This window comes from Strix uralensis, chromosome 1 (genome assembly GCF_047716275.1).
Source record: "Strix uralensis isolate ZFMK-TIS-50842 chromosome 1, bStrUra1, whole genome shotgun sequence".
Lineage (NCBI taxonomy): Eukaryota > Metazoa > Chordata > Aves > Strigiformes > Strigidae > Strix > Strix uralensis.
This window is the reverse complement of record NC_133972.1, coordinates 95,449,488-95,466,281: the sequence shown is the minus strand read 5'-3', so window position 1 is coordinate 95,466,281 and position 16,794 is coordinate 95,449,488. Positions and strand designations below refer to the sequence as shown.

At 40.2% G+C, this 16,794-nt stretch overlaps 1 protein-coding gene across 7 annotated transcripts in view; it reads left to right on the top strand.

Moving 5' to 3' along the window:
- The first annotated feature begins 5,654 nt into the window (after nt 1-5,654).
- Nucleotides 5,655-16,794, top strand: part of MARCHF6 (membrane associated ring-CH-type finger 6) — a 54,278-nt gene continuing 43,138 nt past the window's right edge. For 5 of the 7 annotated variants that reach the window (XR_012629624.1, XR_012629623.1, XM_074874511.1 and 2 more), the window contains exons 1-3: nt 5,655-5,722; nt 10,503-10,602; nt 11,407-11,480. Coding sequence is in view for 5 of the 7 variants with exons in the window: in XM_074874511.1 (XP_074730612.1) it covers nt 5,704-5,722; nt 10,503-10,602; nt 11,407-11,480 (193 nt within the window). In the remaining 2 variants the exon portion in view is untranslated. The remainder of the gene's footprint in view (nt 5,723-10,502; nt 10,603-11,406; nt 11,481-16,794) is intronic. The other 2 variants (XM_074874536.1, XM_074874502.1) reach the window with 1 other exon arrangement.

Below are 16,794 nucleotides of genomic sequence, written 5' to 3'. Positions count from 1 at the left end.
TGCATATCTTCAAGAGGTTGTAAATAACTTGGAAGACCCCTGCTTTCCCTCCAGTGACAGATCAGTGACAGAAGAGGAGAAAGGAGGAAGGGAACCAAATTTGAGGATCCAGGGAAAAATGAAAGAGAAGGAGAACCCCATTTGCCAACCTGAATATGAAAGTCCTGACTAGAAAATTTGGTGCAGGTTTCTGACAGTAATTTGTGTTCTCAGGATTCAGCTGATAATGAATCAGAAAATACAGGCTCTCAGAAGACTCTTCTAAAGCATGGATAAACTAGACAGACACTTCTAAAGTAGGGACTTTCCCAGATGTTCTGCTTTGCAAAGGATGGATTCCAGACTTGTTCTCAGGAGCTGAATGGGGAAGTTGAGCTAAGCTCCTCAGATACTCTTCAGACCCTCTGAGGATAAGGCTGTGAGAAAGAAATGCCATGCACTACCATTTCTGTGTGTTTCATCATCCTTGTGAGATGACTCTTTCTTTAGCACCTTTAACCAGGCTGAGGCCCTGGCAGAGGCCCATCTGACATCATGACTGCATTAAAAAAATGAGTAGAACAAAATGTTTAATTGATCCAATAAGAAGAGTCAAGAAAATGTAGATTTTGAGTGGTAAATGTTTGATTTTCCATGTCAGTCACCCAGCTGAAAATCTACTTCACTGAACCAAGCATTTTGCTCTCTTCTTTAGACATCAGTGGTTTCTTTACTGTATTCACCGACCCTGCATTGAAGGTCGTACACACAGCAAATGCATTATTGCCATAGGAAAGCAAGCAAAAAGTGGGTTTTATGCCCAAATTCTCAGTGTGCAAGCTACAGTGAAGTGAAAGTTACTACAGAAATCAGACAACCTCATAAAACAGAGGTCACTGACTCTGATCAACCTGTAGTAACTCTGACCTTTAGACCATAGCTCACTTCTCCCTGGCCATCCTTTTCCCTTTTGCTGCAAATGTTTCAGAAAAAGTAATGACAAGTCATTAAAAATCTAAGTCCTTCTGTATTTCTCTCCTAGTCAGTGCAGCAGAAGCACAGGCAGAAACATGGGTGTTGTCATAGAAAGTATCTGTGGTGACGATGTGGATCATTCTCCACAACAGACACGTTTTCTTTTTGGCAAAGCTCACAGTTTTAAATGAAGTAGAACTGAACCCTGCCCTAAGGAGTTCAATTTAATTTGGTTGGCAATCATAACCTCCAATCACATCTGGAAGGTCAAAAAAAAAAGGCTTCTGGCAAAGTAAGATTGCTCCTGCTAAATATTGAGGATAATCCCTAACTGCTATCATCTTTAAGGATATTTTCACAGATTTTTAAAGACATGAGAACTAACATGTCCTCAGAAGGACCTATAAGCAGTTGCTTGACAATGGTAATATGGTTCACACCACACCCTCTATTACCAATGAGAGCAAGGAGAAATACGCAAAAAAATCAAAACCAAAAACATTCTAATCTAATGACACAAATATCTAACTCTCTAAAAGATTCACTTGAAGTTGATGGAAGTGTCTTAGGTAAAGAACTGTATGCCTCAAATGATACTACAGTTATTAGGAATGGGATATTCCAGAAGACAAATACAGCCCTTTTTTTTTTGTTGTTTTGAACCCAGGAGCCCTTCACCGACCAACAGCAGCCACAGAGCTCTGAATCCCAAGTAGATTAATGACAGCCATCCGCTCCACTCTCAGCATGACAGCGGGATCCCAACCAAGTTGATAGGACCTATGTTTTAAACAGAAAATCCACTGTAATTAATACATGTGAAGAGATCCCTGCTGTGTTTAAACAATGTAATTTGGTGATGCACGTTCTGCAGATCTTGAGAAGAGTCATGAAGTTCTGAAAATATTTCCTTAATGCCTGGAAACAGATAAGTGTCAATCATCCAAGTATTACCTAGCTTCTTGAAATCTAAACATATATAAACAGCCTTGATTTTCTTCTCAGTCAAACCTATTACACGGTGATTTCTCCTGTAATATCATTTTAGACTAGGTAGTTTACACTCTAGCCAAACCTCACCTCTTAATGAAAATGCTAGAGGGCATAGTTTCTTTTTTTGGTTGAAATGTTAATAATCCATAGGACAAACCCCAGTGCACAGCCAAGCATCTCAGAAATATTTTCTAAAATAAGCAGATCTAGACCCTATATCATGGCTGTGTCTGATGGTGCTGAGCCATTATGTCCATCCCTATATTTATGTTCAGTGAAGTACTGCTACACATTTTATAGCATACAGCAGGTGTGCAAAACATGAATCACAAGTCACATTTTCATTCAGGAAGGTTGATTCCTCAGGAAGCTACTGATCATAGCCTAGGTTTGGTAAGAAGTGAACATCAGCTGAAAGGAAACACACCAGTCAATACTAAGGCTTCAGAGTCTGTATTTAGCATCAGTGCAACAGCCTGGGCCACCCTCCTGGCGCAGCAGTAAACGTTATTACAGACGCAGTACATCTGAGACTACTTCTCTCCATCTCTGTGCCATGAATCCGCTGGCACAGCAGCTACCTGCTGGTTAGGGGCAGCTTTATGAGATGGCATGGCAAAATGGCCAGTCACCAGGAAGCATGTCCTCTAAAGGCCCTGCAGTGCACGGTGGCCGTGGTTTTCACCATGTGTTTTTGTAGTCCACAGACTTTTGTGCTTTCTGGTTGTGCCAGGCTAATTTTCTGTAGGCCAAACTTTGTGCTACATGCCAGAGCTCCTGCTCTAACAGTTTCTCTCCTGCCACGGAAGCTCTAGACCTCCCTAGCCATGGTGCATCAGTTGTTTCAGAAATAGATACATGTTTACCCCAAATACTGCCTGATTTTTGAAGATACAGTGGCATCCATTCGGTTTTCCGTAAGATAATCCATTATGTTTTCCACATCTCTGTAACTTGCTGTTCATAACCAGCTGAACCATTTTTGTGGTGAGACTCAGGCACTCACAGCTGAGGAAAAGAACTAGGGCAGCACTGAAATAAATCAAACAACTGATTAAGAAAATAAATGCATTTTGAAATGTTCAGCTAAAGAAAAACTGAAAAGCATTAGCTTTTGCTGTTTGGCTTTTTCAAAATAACTGTAAAAGTGTAAGGGAATAATTTTTATGAAGTCACTAGAAATGTCATATGCTGGATAGTTCAATAGTACAAAAGCTGGATGGTTTCAATTTTGCAATATTTACTTTGTATTTTTTTAAGAGAATTTTGGAAAAAAGACAATATATTTTCTAAGCATTTAAAAGTTACAAATCTAAAATGTTTTACCGAAATAAAACCACGTTCAAAAGAATCTTGTATTTTTTCTGCTCCTCCCACCCACTCTAAATATGGTCTTCCTTTTGCCATAACCTTCTGTGATTTGGGGTTACATCCATTACTGTCTTCAGTTTCCACCTGTAAAGTTTCCTTATTTCCTCTGTTATCCAGATAACTTCTTTGGAGCAGATATTATTTTTTCCATATCTTTGTCCAGTGCCTGTTGGCACTAATTCTTGACCTTGATGACAGTCAGAAGCTAATAATAATCTCTTAACATCTTCCTTTGTACCAAAGATTAAGAACTACTTAAGCCATGGGTATTTCTGAGGTGAAGAAGACCTAACATATTATCAAATAGATGAGGATTAATAATATGTTCACCAAAACCACCAAGAAGGCTGAGAGAGAGAGATTTAATTTAATTCAGTTTACAACAAAGGATTCAATTTTTTTTCTTTTCTGTTTACAATATAACGGCCTGCCTTCAACTCATGTTTACTGGTAAGCTGTTGTGTGGCCCATGCTGAAACACTGAGTAAGAACAAAATTTTGGGATTAATTCTCTCAAAATGCTGAGAAGATGGTATACGTGTAATGTTTGTTAGGCAATTTAAATGGCTGAATAGATAGATCCAGACAGGAATGAAATTATTCACTGGCAATATATAGCAACTCATTTCAAAAGCTTTCATCTAATTTAAAAAAGCCTACCATGAAAGACTGAAATGGGAAAATTATATACATTAATCCTGCCATGGTCTTTTGAATGTGAATGCTAATTTAGAAACTTCTATATGACATTTAATTTATCACAGCAGAGTAACAATAATGGTTACGTTTGGGAAATAAAGAGTGGGAATTACGAATGTACTTGGAAACCGAAGGGCCCCATTTCTTGTTTTCTTCGTCTGTTTTTTTTATCGATTTTCCCTTGTTCAGACAAATTGAATATACTGGCATTTCTCATATCCTCAGTACTATGCTGGCACTTTTTTAATATGCCAAAATAATTTGTCAAGGGGAAAATGATCTTACTTTTACAATAAACTGATTTTTTTTTTAAGTTAAAAGTGGGAGTTTTTTTACCTTGCCTTTCTGAGAGGGAGGACACGGAAGGGCTGAATATGATAGCATAGCCCATGTGTTTTATTGCAGCACTTTAATTATACACCTACTGGAGAGCCACACCAAGCCTTCACATTTTCCTGATATATTTTGCTTACACCGGCCAGTATCATATACCCTACCAGCTTGAAGAAGGTAATCTTGAAGGTTCTAATGTGGTTAAAATTGAGGGAGAAAGAGTTATAAAAATTGTAACTTGGGCATGTGCCACCTCTGCACTTTAAGTCCAGACTTGAACTACCATCCACTCTACTGCTGACATGATGGCCGAAGGTTTAATGCAAAGGATTTAATGACTGGTTGGACACAAAGGGTCATGTGGTAAAGAGAGCTGAAAGTTGCTATGACTTGTTGATCAACTAGAGGGGTTAAAATAGCTGCCACAATGGAAAACTAGAATAATACACACATGCATTTCATCACTATAGAATTTCTCTTTACCCTTAATAAAATGAACTTGTTTTCTTCCTTAATAAGATTCTTGTCCACTCACCAGAGGCCACCCGGTAACTCTGTGCACCCTGCAGACTACGAAGATTTAATGTATGCTGTCTCAGCTACTTAGGCCAGCAAGACCTGAAAACATAAATGATTAAGTTAAAAGAGATTTCTGAGTTTTACTGAAGAGCTTAATAGTTCTGTTGAAAATTTCAGGCTTGGGAAGGAGAGCTGGGATTTGAAGAAGCGCACAGTTTAACTGCTTCCCCCGGGGAGGCAGGGAGCTGCTCCCCAAGGAATCCTGCGGCCTGCGCTTTCCTGGTCCGTGAAAACACTGACCCTGCCGAAAGCTCGGCCGACTTCAAGTATGAATGCGATGTTTGGGGTAGAATTTAGGTTCGGTTTTAGCTCTATTTTGTCTGAATTCCGTGCTCTTCCCAGCACCGCCGCTGCCCAGAGCACGAACGCGTCCCTCCGCCGCGCCCGGCGCCTCCGTGGCTACCAACCCTGCTCTCCCACTCGCCCTGTGCCGCCCTGACTCGCTTCCGCCCGCAGAGGCAGGGCGAGGCGCTGCCGGAGGGGGGCAGTCACGGAGCAGCTACCGTCGGGCCGCCTGCACGCCCGCCGCCCGACCCGGCCCGGCACGGCACGGCCCGGCACGGCAGCCCAACCCGGCGCGGCCCCGCACGGTCCCCCCGCCCCCGGGCCTCCCGGCCCCGCCACCCCCGCCAGGCGGCGCGCGCGGCGAGGGCGGCGCTCTAACCCTGCCGGCTCGGTGGTGCGGTCTCTACGGTGCCCGCACCGCTTCCCCGCGCGGCCCCGCCCCCCGCGGTCACACCACCCGCTCGGCCGGCGCTGCGTCAGCCAGACAAGATGGAGACCGCCGAGGAAGGTACCGCGCTCGTGCTGCCGCCGCCGCTGACACCCCCCGCACCCCCCCTTTCCCGGCCGAGCGGGGGTTCTGCCCGCGCTGCCGCGAGGGGTGAAGGCGGGGAGGGGGCGCGGCTCTGAGCCCGGTAGCCGCTGGGCGGGCCGGGGGCTGTTTACGCCCGGCGGGGCTTCGCTCACCGGGGCGGCAGGTGCCCGGGCCGCCCCCTGCCCCCCCGCCCCTCCTCTGCCGGGCCCGCCGGCCTGCGCGGGGCGGGGCGGGGGGGACGGCACACGCGGACGGGCACACGCGGACGCGCGCGCGGGCTGGTGCGCACGCGGGGGCCCCTTACATAACCGCGGCCCTTGGGAGCCGGGCGCTGCGTGGGGGTGGGGAGGGTGGTGCCGCCGTAACACCCCGGCGCGGCGCCGGCCCTCACCGGGGCTCGGCCAGGGGCCTCGGGCGGCGGGGACTCGCCGGAGGCTGCCGCCGGCCGCGTCCTGTTGCGGCTGGGGTTTCGCTCGGGGGCGGCGGGGCGGGGGGCGCGTTAAAGGTTTTGTGAGAGGAAATGCCGGCGCGGGAGGGAGGCAGAAGCCGGGGCGCTCGCAGCGGGGCGGCCGGGGGGAAGGGAAGGGGCTGCCCCGAGCCGCGCAAAGTCGTCGCCAGACCCACTTTTCTCTTGGCCGGCAGACGCTGTCGTACCCGCTGGTGTAACTTCGCGTGTTTTAAATTTCCACTTTCGGCTGAACAGTAACAGCAGCTGTAGCTGCTGCTTTTGCAAGGTTAACTTTGTACGCTGGAAAATCTGCGTGAAAAACTGAAATAGTAAAATGATGCAGGAGCTGACGTGTTTCTCTGTCTCTTCTACAAGAGATACATAGTAACTTTCCTCATTTTAAAAAAGAAGTTGCCAAGAGATCATAGCCATGGTGTTTTAATGTGTAGTTTCTTTTTTTAAGGGTATTGCTTTACTTGAGGTCAAATGTGGGTATGTTTTGTCAGCACTTTTGCTCTGCTCAGATAATGCTCAGGAACTACGTAGCTCAAGCTGATAATGCAGAACTTTCATAAACCAGGACTTCATATTGTAGCGTAAACCAAAATAAATAAAGGATGTGTGTTGTGCTATGTTTCTTGCAGTATTTGAGCTTTGTTTGTCATCTTAAGCAATAACTACAAATACACATTGCAGTAGTGAGTCAATTCCAAGGAAAGTGTTTTGTGTCTTGGCTTTTGTTACTTTGGCATCATTTTCAATGTAGCTTTTTATCTAGTGGCACTTGATTTTCCAGTTTGAGAGGATTAAAAAGAAAAAAAAGCTGGAAAAACATGAAACACCAGATGAAATGACAGCAGCTTTGTAGAAATGTCCCTTGGGTTGTGCTGTAGACATCTTTAGTACCTGTGAAAACAGATGGTTTATCAAAATATTAGTGTTTTTAAAATTGCTTGCTGCAATGCTGTCATGCCTCTGCAGACCAACAGTTACTTACACTGATGAAGTTAACATAGTGAAACTTTGATTGCTTGGCCTCTGGTTGCCCAGAAAACCTAGATTATTGCAAACTGTGGATACTCGGAAATGACCAGCTGAGTACGTCATTTTTGAAGGACCACTCCAGTAGTTGGTAAATCCCTCTCTGTAGATTTAATTGAAAGAACATAGTTGATGGCTTGTTACAGGCTGTTAACAGTGGTAGTCTTTGATCTTACCTGCTTTTACAGGACTTAAGTAGGTGAAGGGAGAGACAAGAAAGAGAAAGAAGAGGGGGATGTTAATTACATCCGAAGGCATTGTCTTCTTTAACTAAATCTTCATGTTAAACTCTGCACTTGGAATTTGGACTTTTCTGGTTTTCTATACAAACACAAACACATATACATGTAGCCTTAGATATTATATTGTAGTTTTATCAATATTACCCTCGAAAGCTCTGAGTAGTAGGATGAAAGTAACTAGTCTATATACTCACTTTCCATAAATACCACTAGAATGTTACAACTTCTACAGTTTCAAACTATTGGAATTTCCCACTATTGGAATTTCATGACACTTGCCAGAATGCTGAAGAGACTTCCCAAGGTTAGAAAGCTTTAAACACTAGGAGCAGGAAAGACTGCTAGTGCATTAAGGGAGATGGAGTCCATGCTCTAACATTATTTTGTGCCTGAACTTCTGCTACAGTGTCAGATGGACTTTCCTAACTATTGCTACCCCATTAATGGTAGTATGGCCATTTGGTTTCTGGTGCGTTTCTGCTGGACTGAATTGTATTGTGGAGCTAGAAAACTTAACTGGATGGTGAGAGGTCAGGTAAGAGGCAGTTTAGGGTAATAATGGTCAGACCTATGTGGCAGCTTCCTCGCCTTGGAATGAATGTGAAAATTGCTTCTCCATAGCACCCAAATGCACCAGATACCAGGCTTTGATATTTCTGTCTTTCTAGTTAAATCAGTTTGTTGCTACGTAACATAATCTTCACTTTTGGATACTACAGTGATGAACATGCAGTTAAGAGAGGTGATAGGCAGAGAATCATTCCCAGGGGGAACAAAAAAGGACTGCGTTACCCAAGGTCATTCTTTCCAAAACGCACACATGAAGAATGGGGTGCAGAGTGTGTGAACAAGTGGAAAAATAGCATCTGTTACACAGTGGAATTCCCTCTGAATGTGACAGTAGATCATAAGGTGCATATCTTTACATGTACTTCATTGGGGTTTATTGATTTGAAGCGATCGGCTACTTAACAGTCCAGATTGTTGCACTCATAATATGTTTATTTGGGTTTATAAAACAAGTGGGAATAGCTAGAAATTCTCATAGCCTTTGAAAAAATAAAATTGAGGTTTACCTTATTTTAGTAACTTAAGGGAGGAAATCCTTTTTCAAATAAAGAATTCATATGTTTTCAGTAAAGCAAATTATGGGTTTTTTCCCCAGCGGTCTTGAGAATAAGTGAACAGTCTGCTGTGAAAGCCAATGGACCATTAATGAGTGGGTTCAGAGAGCTATGGGGGTCTTCAGAGAACAGTGTGCTTTTAACTTGCTTTCTTTGGTGCCAGAAAGTATTCTTAAAGCAGCGGTTTCGCATCCTGTCTCTTGTGCTGGCTCTAGCGCTTGTCTGACCCTTTGTGAGGCTGATGCAGTGTACAAAGTTGTCAATTTACTGTAGTGAAATAGCTTGGCTTGGAAGAGTGCTGGAGGAAGGTGGGCATGCCACAGCTAGTGGGTAGGTCCTGCCCGTCAGTTGAAGAGACCTGTCCTGTGCAGTTACCTGGAAGTACTTTCTAGGATAGAAGAATCATTTGTTAGGTGAAGTAGCACTTCTGGTTGTTCTTGTTGGTGGAGAAACCAGGGGCTCTTGATGTTTGCAGCGATACGTCGTTGCTCACTGTGGCTGTGACAGAAGTACTGTCTATGTCTCTGTAGTGTCACTGATGTGGTACTGAATACATGTTTCTGTTAATTCTATGGTTTTGGCCTGCCTGAGTGAATTCAAATCCTTTTATAGATAAAAAATTATTTTTTTCTTGGGAATCACTTGAATTCTATGCTTTGTGTGTAGAAACTGGTCTAATACTGAGCGAACTATTGATACGGTCTTATTGTGACTTCTCTATAGAAAAAAAGATATTTTCATGTTTTACACCTTTTAGAGCATGGTGTAGACAAACATTGACTTTTGGAGATATCAACCAAGAACAGAGATAGGTGATTCAAACTTGAAATTGCATATTTTGAGTACTCTTACATCAGTACTTTAAGCTGGTATTTTTCTAGCAAAGATCTCTGACGTGTATGTTACATTCTTGCAGATTTTCTGGATATTGGTTGATAGAGAAATAATTAACAAAAGAGAAAATCCTAAACTTAAATCTTCTATAGAAATGGGCATTTTATGTTCATTTCTTTAATAGAAGTAAAAGGGGGAGTAAAGGGAAGATACCGCGCATCTGTCAATAAGCAAATAAAATACTTGATTTTTATTTATATCTGCTCTGGATAACTGAATGGTATTGAAATAGACATCTGTTCTTTGGAGGGAGAGGTTTATACTCACTACTTTGTCCACAAAACATCTTGCAATCTTTAGTTGAAAGAAAATGTCAAAAATAGAGAATAAAGAAGGTGCAGGACCTATTGAAATATTATTGAAACTGAAATAAGAAACAGAAAATATCTTTCTTCTTATGACTGGACTGTAGACTGCTAAATGGATGGCCTTATTCAACTCAGGTGGCAAACTCACAAAATACCTATTTCTGTTTATTTTGATGTGGTTTTTTCCCTTTCATCAAGAGCACCAAGGAATATCCATGTTAGGTTCAAGAGTAGCAAATGGTGTGTTCAGGTCATTGTTAAACATTAGTAAATTGCTTCTGCTCAGCCTCTGTTTAACTTGTTCAAATCTCAGATAGACTTTTTCCATTTCAAAGTGTTCACTTTCAGGAAGATTATCCTAAACAATCTGTATGTTGTTTTACTGATAACTTTTTTAGACAAAGAGCACCTCTGCATGTCGTTTTACTGTGTCTATTTCCTAAAAATCTTAAAAATATAATTAGACATGGTTTGTGTTTTTTATAATGTGATCAGGCAGATAACATTCTTGTTGCTTTTTCTGGTGATCTGTCTAGTCTCTCATGTCTTGCATGAGATGAAATCTGTCTTTCATCCTCTTTCAATTGATTTCGGCTTCATTTTGCTACATAGCAAAGTTTCTAGAATTTAATTGTATAATTTGTCTTGTAAATTTGAGTTCTTTAAGCAGTAGTGTAATAAGCTTTGTGTCCTTGTCAGCAGATATATGCAGAGTCTGTCGGTCTGAAGGAACTCCTGAGAAACCCCTCTATCATCCATGTGTGTGTACTGGCAGTATTAAATTTATCCATCAGGAATGGTGAGTTCTGTGTTTGTGAGTTTTTTTAATTTATTTTTTTTAATATAACACATTAACATGTCTCTAAAAACAGTACTTCCTAAGTCTTCAGGTTAACTAGTAAGAAAATCCAGTTTTCAGTGGAAATGTCTTAGGGGTTTTGCTGATTTTTACATGATGGTTCATTACACTTCACAAAGAATTTAATAATTAATTATGAAAAGTACTGTTAATTGTTTGTGTTTAGGACTACAGTTCTACTCATATGTCAGCTTTATGAAAATTAAGCAGAAAAATCAGTATGTTTGGGCTTTTACTGCCCACTTATGAATAAAAAGAACATCTAACCTCATAGCAAGAAATAAAAATACTCTAGTACTTTTTGGTCATTTTGAGGTGCATGGTTGATCAGGAAAATGCTAAAGTGAAAACTATAATTCTGGTCTATAGCACACATTCTTTTTGATGGTATTTTAACAACCATTTTTTCACAAATACAACAGTTCTGAATCTTAGCTGTGTATGTATATGTGTCATATCTTGAAATATTTATAGGGATTGGAGTCACTAGTGGGTGTGCTTTATTGGTAATGTAAGGGATGTAACTGAAGAGTCACTATTACTCAGTCAGCTTAACTTTTACTTTTTGAAACTTACTTGATGGCCTAAATGGACTTAATAAGCATGCTAGTTTAAGGCCTACCTTGATAGTACCAACATCCTGATCTATATTTGAAAACAGAGAATTGATGTGTTTTCCTTAATGGGAGGGATAAGGCGGAGGGATGCAATAGCATGTTTTAATATGACCACTTTTTATTGCAGCTTAGTTCAGTGGCTTAAACACAGCAGAAAAGAATACTGTGAATTATGTAAGCACAGATTTGCTTTCACACCAAGTAAGTACGTTTTACTGGGGGTTTTTTTAGAATTTCTTTTATTTTTGTCTTAGTATGTATGAAGTGATTACTTTTTCATTCAGCATGATAGATTCAAACTTGTGTTTTAACTTCTATATTCTTGTTTGAATTGCAGTTCTTATGCATATTATTGCAGACTGTGTACATTGTTTAAATAATGAATAATCTGGTTCTTTCATAATCTTACGTGAGCCATAAAAGAAGTATTATTCTGTATCTATTCTGACTGCCTCAGTCCCATTCTTTTATTGCCAGCATTAGAGTGTATGGCATGTTTTCAGCCTCAATGATAAATGTGAGTGTTTGGAAGTCTGAATGTTAAGGTGAAACCCCTGCAAAATTTGAATTTGAAAACCAGTTTTCAGTTACCTTTGTACTGTCCACCTGCAACACTACCATATGACTTTTGTCAGTTTCAATTCAAATGGTCTTGATAATTATTCCACTTGCATTTCAGTCAAAATACAGTAACTACCCAGTATTACATTGCCTTTTATGTTGAGATTCAACTAAATAAGTTAGGCTACTTGTGATGAGGAATGACTGTATCTTTGTATAGTTCCCCGAGGATTCTTAATTACATTTTAACCAATAGTAGTAGAAATAAGTGAGGTCCTTTGGTTTGGTGGCAGACTAGGCTCATTATTTAGTATTGCCAACTTATTGCCTGTAGAACAGGTAAAGTAGTTCTTGTGCTACATGTTTTTCTCATTATAATTATTTGTGCTGATTTATTCTTTACAACTGCTGAGCTCTGTTCTTCATGGTGCAGATATGTAATTTAAATTTTTTTTTAAACTGAGGAGTATCTGCACTGTAAAAGCTGTCTTGAGATGGGAAAGATGATGAGGTTTGACTATTTTATGTGTGTGGTACAATAAAAATCAAAGCTCCTTTTCAAGACAGTAGGTCCCAGTTAGAAAGATAAGTGCTCATCCCCTCTCCTGCTCCCCTCTCACCTTTTTCGGGGTTTTTTTGCTAGTTTTGTACATTGTTAGAGAAGACTGAGGCTAAAGAGCCAGATGGTTTGGTTCAAGTATTTTCTGTTCTAAAAATCCTGTAATCTACCTTCCTTCTATATATTGAACCTCAGAATTTTCCATTTCTGCCAACAATTAAACACATTAGACCATTTTTTAAATGGTCGGTAGAAAAATGTACAGTATTAACTCTGTCTTACCACTGAGGAGAACAGCATGTTTTACGTTGATGACAGCAATGCTTTCGGGTTATTCTTTTTAAATACTACAGAGACCTGTATAAGAAATGTAAGAGAGATGTCATCTGCTTGCAGGTTTTATTTGTTAAACATTTTTGTAAAGACGTATAAGCTTTGCAAATTGAGAGTGATCCCTAGTTCTGGACTTCCTACAGCTAATTAGCCACTTTCAAAATTGCATTCTCCTACTAGGTCCTCTACAGAATTTTCTGTGCAGGACCAGAAAACTGCATTTCAGTGATATACTAGTTGTTAAGAAGAAAGAAGACTTTCTAGTTTTGTATGGAGAAAAAAAGACAAAAGTGTATAGTGTTTTCCTTAGGATATAGAAAAAAGAGGATGACAAGTCCTAAATGAAATACACTTTGTACGTGTGTTACTGCTGATACTAGAAAGCTTATTCACTGCCCTTATCAACAGAGGTGTTCCTGCAGAAGTTTAATCCTTGACTGACATAGCTGTTACCCGCACAGCTTGTAATGTAGTTGCAGATTATGGACACGTGAGAAAACATAATTGAATTACTGTGGTTTAACAAGTTACCATTTGTTATAGGAACCGTGAAATTGATAAGTGAACCTCTTTCTTTCCTGTGTAATAGAGTACTTCCTCCATATTCAGCCTCTAGCAAAGGTCTGCTTATCTTCCTGTCACAGGCTGGCCACTCCCCAGACTGAGCACCCTCAGCTGATAATGTTTTCTTCTTGGCTTCCCACATTGCACAGTGTGCTTTTTTCCTACCAGGCTGCACACAGCAGTAGCATGTGTCAGGTGCCTAGCACAGATTCCTCCAGCCCTCTGTGCCCAGTGTGTCTTGTTTCATTGTTTCCCTTGCAGCCAATACTCATGCAGTTATGGTTTCCTTAGTTTCTCTTATCCCTCTTTATTTGGAAGATAATGTGGATGTCCAGTCTGGAAGCTGGATCTGCCTGTGGGAGCTGGGAAAGTGTCACAGGTGCTGGAGAGAGAGTAACAAGGGAGAGGTGGGATTGAGGTATATGCCAGTCATCCAAAACAAAGATGGATCTGGCCTATAACCATACCAGATTTAAAGCACTTTCAGATAAGTTAATTCACCATGGGATGTGGTCGAATAAATGCATGTACATAATTAGTATCAGTGCTTCAACAGACAGGCACTAAGTTGAGAATAATAGTGCAGTAATACCAGCAACTCCTCTTTTAGCTTGGTTTGCTTGTTAAGGCTGTTGCTATCATTCTGTCAAAAATGATCCTTTGCTAGTATAACTTTTTGTCTATGGAGTATTCATAAATATTGCTAGTGCATATATTCTTTAAGTCCTTCACTGTCTTTAAGTTCTGTAACATCTTATGACTTCTTTAGCACCTGAACTACTAGGTTAGTTACTGCTTGGAAGGAAGGAAAGAGTAGAAGGCTCAGCTTGAGTCTTGGCAGGAGTACAAAGGAACTGATTTTTCTTTTGAATAATAGAATTATTCTCTAAAAATGTTTTGTCATGTAAGCAAATGACTGGATTTCCAAATGCACACTTTGAAGCTAGATTTTATGTGTTTTATTATTAATTCATTTTCTGCAGTTCTTCAAGTTATGAATTAATACTACTATTTAAAAACAGCTTTGGACTTTTTCAATTATGTCAAGGTGCTTGTTCATTTTTAACTCATACGTTTTTCTTCTGAGTTTTTAAAGAGCAACTACTCTATATTGTTTTCCTCCCCACACATGCACTTTCCTTTGTCATGTGCTAGGATGCACTTTTCTTGATGTCACACTAAACATTCATAAGCACTGACCCGTGATAGAAGGTGAGGCTGTACTTCCTATGAGAAGATAGTTTTCAAAACTTCTCTTTTGTACAATGTACAAGGTAACATTAATATAAATATTTTCAAAAATGCAAATATAGAAGTAGACTAGCCTGATCTTTGGCTGGAGATTGGGATGGGTTCATTCCGCTTCCTAAGCAGCTGCATTGCTGCTAAGTGATTGATACAATGTCACAAACTTAGTTCATACAAAGATTGTAAAATGGAGGGAAGCCACATGGGTAGGATGTTCTCCAGTTTATAAATCATTATAATCTGAAATAAGCTTTTGATTCATGCATGCGAAGTTACTAATTCAAGGCTTGCATGCACTTGGACCTCACTGTTTGTATTGTTGTAGTCCTGGTTTGTTACTGTTCTTCCTCTTTCTTGTTGTTGGCCACCTTTGTTCACATGTAACTGTCGATATGAAAGTTTGTTGGATCAGGAACTATTTGTTCCTGTGAATCATTTGGACTGATTGAGCTCCTAAGCTATCCTATAGCATACTGAAATTCTCCACATTAGATACTTAAGGTTGGGATTTTTTTAATTAATCCATAAGCCTTGATACTTTTTTGATCATCTTAAAGCCTTCCAGATATGACTAGCATATCTAGCTTAATGTGAAAGAGTTCATGGTTCATAGATTTTAAGGCAAAGAAAAATGAGAATCATTCTGACATAATTGTAAAATACTGTTATGTATTTGTATTTTTAAGTAATTTGTGCAAAAACCACCACTTAGCAACTGCATGTTGTTTGTAGTAACAATCATTAAGTTCTGAACTTTCGGATCTTTAATGTTGTACAAAATGATCTGTAAGAAGCTATGTAATTATATTAAATAAGTGGGCCATTTTGTTGGGGTCATGATTCAAAGTAATTAAGATTTTATTGAAGGATATAATGGGCTGATTTTTTAATTTGTTCATTTTGACAAACTTTAACACTGTAGTCCATAACTTCAGCATTTCTAAAGAGTCTAGTTTGGAAAAGCATAAACTTCTGAAACAAAATACTACATGTTGGCACAGAATTCAACATGTCTGGTGCCAGCTCCAGGGTGCAGAGTAACAATGCAGTTGAGATGCAGATGAGTGTCATTTCGTATGTTTTGTTAGACCCGTGGCTTGCATGATAAGGGGTAGCTTTTTTTCTCCTTTTACCTTAGCAGTCTGGAGTGAAGTCTGTGTATGTCTCAAGAGTGTAAAACAGAAACGTAGAATGGTTTGGGTTAGAAGAGTCTTTTGAAGATCATCTAGTCCAACCTAGAGAATAACTTACAACCCCTGTTTTACCAAACCAGTGCTTTAACCCATGAACTGTAAAACACGTTTTTTACTAGTGAGTAACATAGTCTTATTTCGTGATCAGTGTACAAGGATGATTGAGGTGGCATATAAATGGCTGTAAGTGTAGTAGTAAATAGAATATCTATGGGTAAGAGGACTTGGAAGTGTGGAGATTCTGTGAAGTAGGCTGTTTTTATGACAGTTTTACCTAATCAAAGATAGATGTTTTGCTTTTTTCCACACTAGGCAAGCACCTGATTAGGTTATGGGCAAATAAATAGGCTGACTTGGATGGGGAAAGAGTGAGAAATGAAATAGGACACAGTTGCATTGTGACAGCTGTGGAGAAAAATAAGACTTATAACAAAATTTGAGCCTTCATAATGAATAGTGGTAGCGTTTTTTTGATACTGCGTATGTCAGAAGGCTGTTGCTTTTCTAGTGTCTTTCTGCAGCTCTGCTTCCTTCAGTGAAGAGTAAGACTATAGGAAGGGACTTGTGGAAGACATGAAATCTGTAGGTATAACATAAACTGGGGAAATACGTTTAGGATCTTTATTTCCTTCTAGGGGGAAGATTTACATTTTCAGAATGCTACTGGCCAGTAACATGAAAACAACGGAAAGTTATCCATAGTATTTTATACTAGTTCATAATGATCATATATCTGGCTTCTCTGTAAATGTTTTCATGCTTCCAAAAGTATCCACTTTTTACCTCGTGGCAGAACTAGCCATAAATGGGGGAGATACACATATTTAAACCTGCACAACCTGTCCTTATTCCTTGGGAGTAAGCCCTTAGACAGGAAAAGTCTTGGATGGTTGTTTTGTGATCAGTTACACATTGCTGATGATACATTGTGAAAGTGGGTTTGTACAGGGATTCTACTGCTGGTGTGGGACAGGAAAAAGGAGCAAGAGAATTTCAGGATTAGGAAGAGCCTGGTGTTCTCTCTGTATTGGTTGTTTTTTTTTTTTTTCTGTTGGGT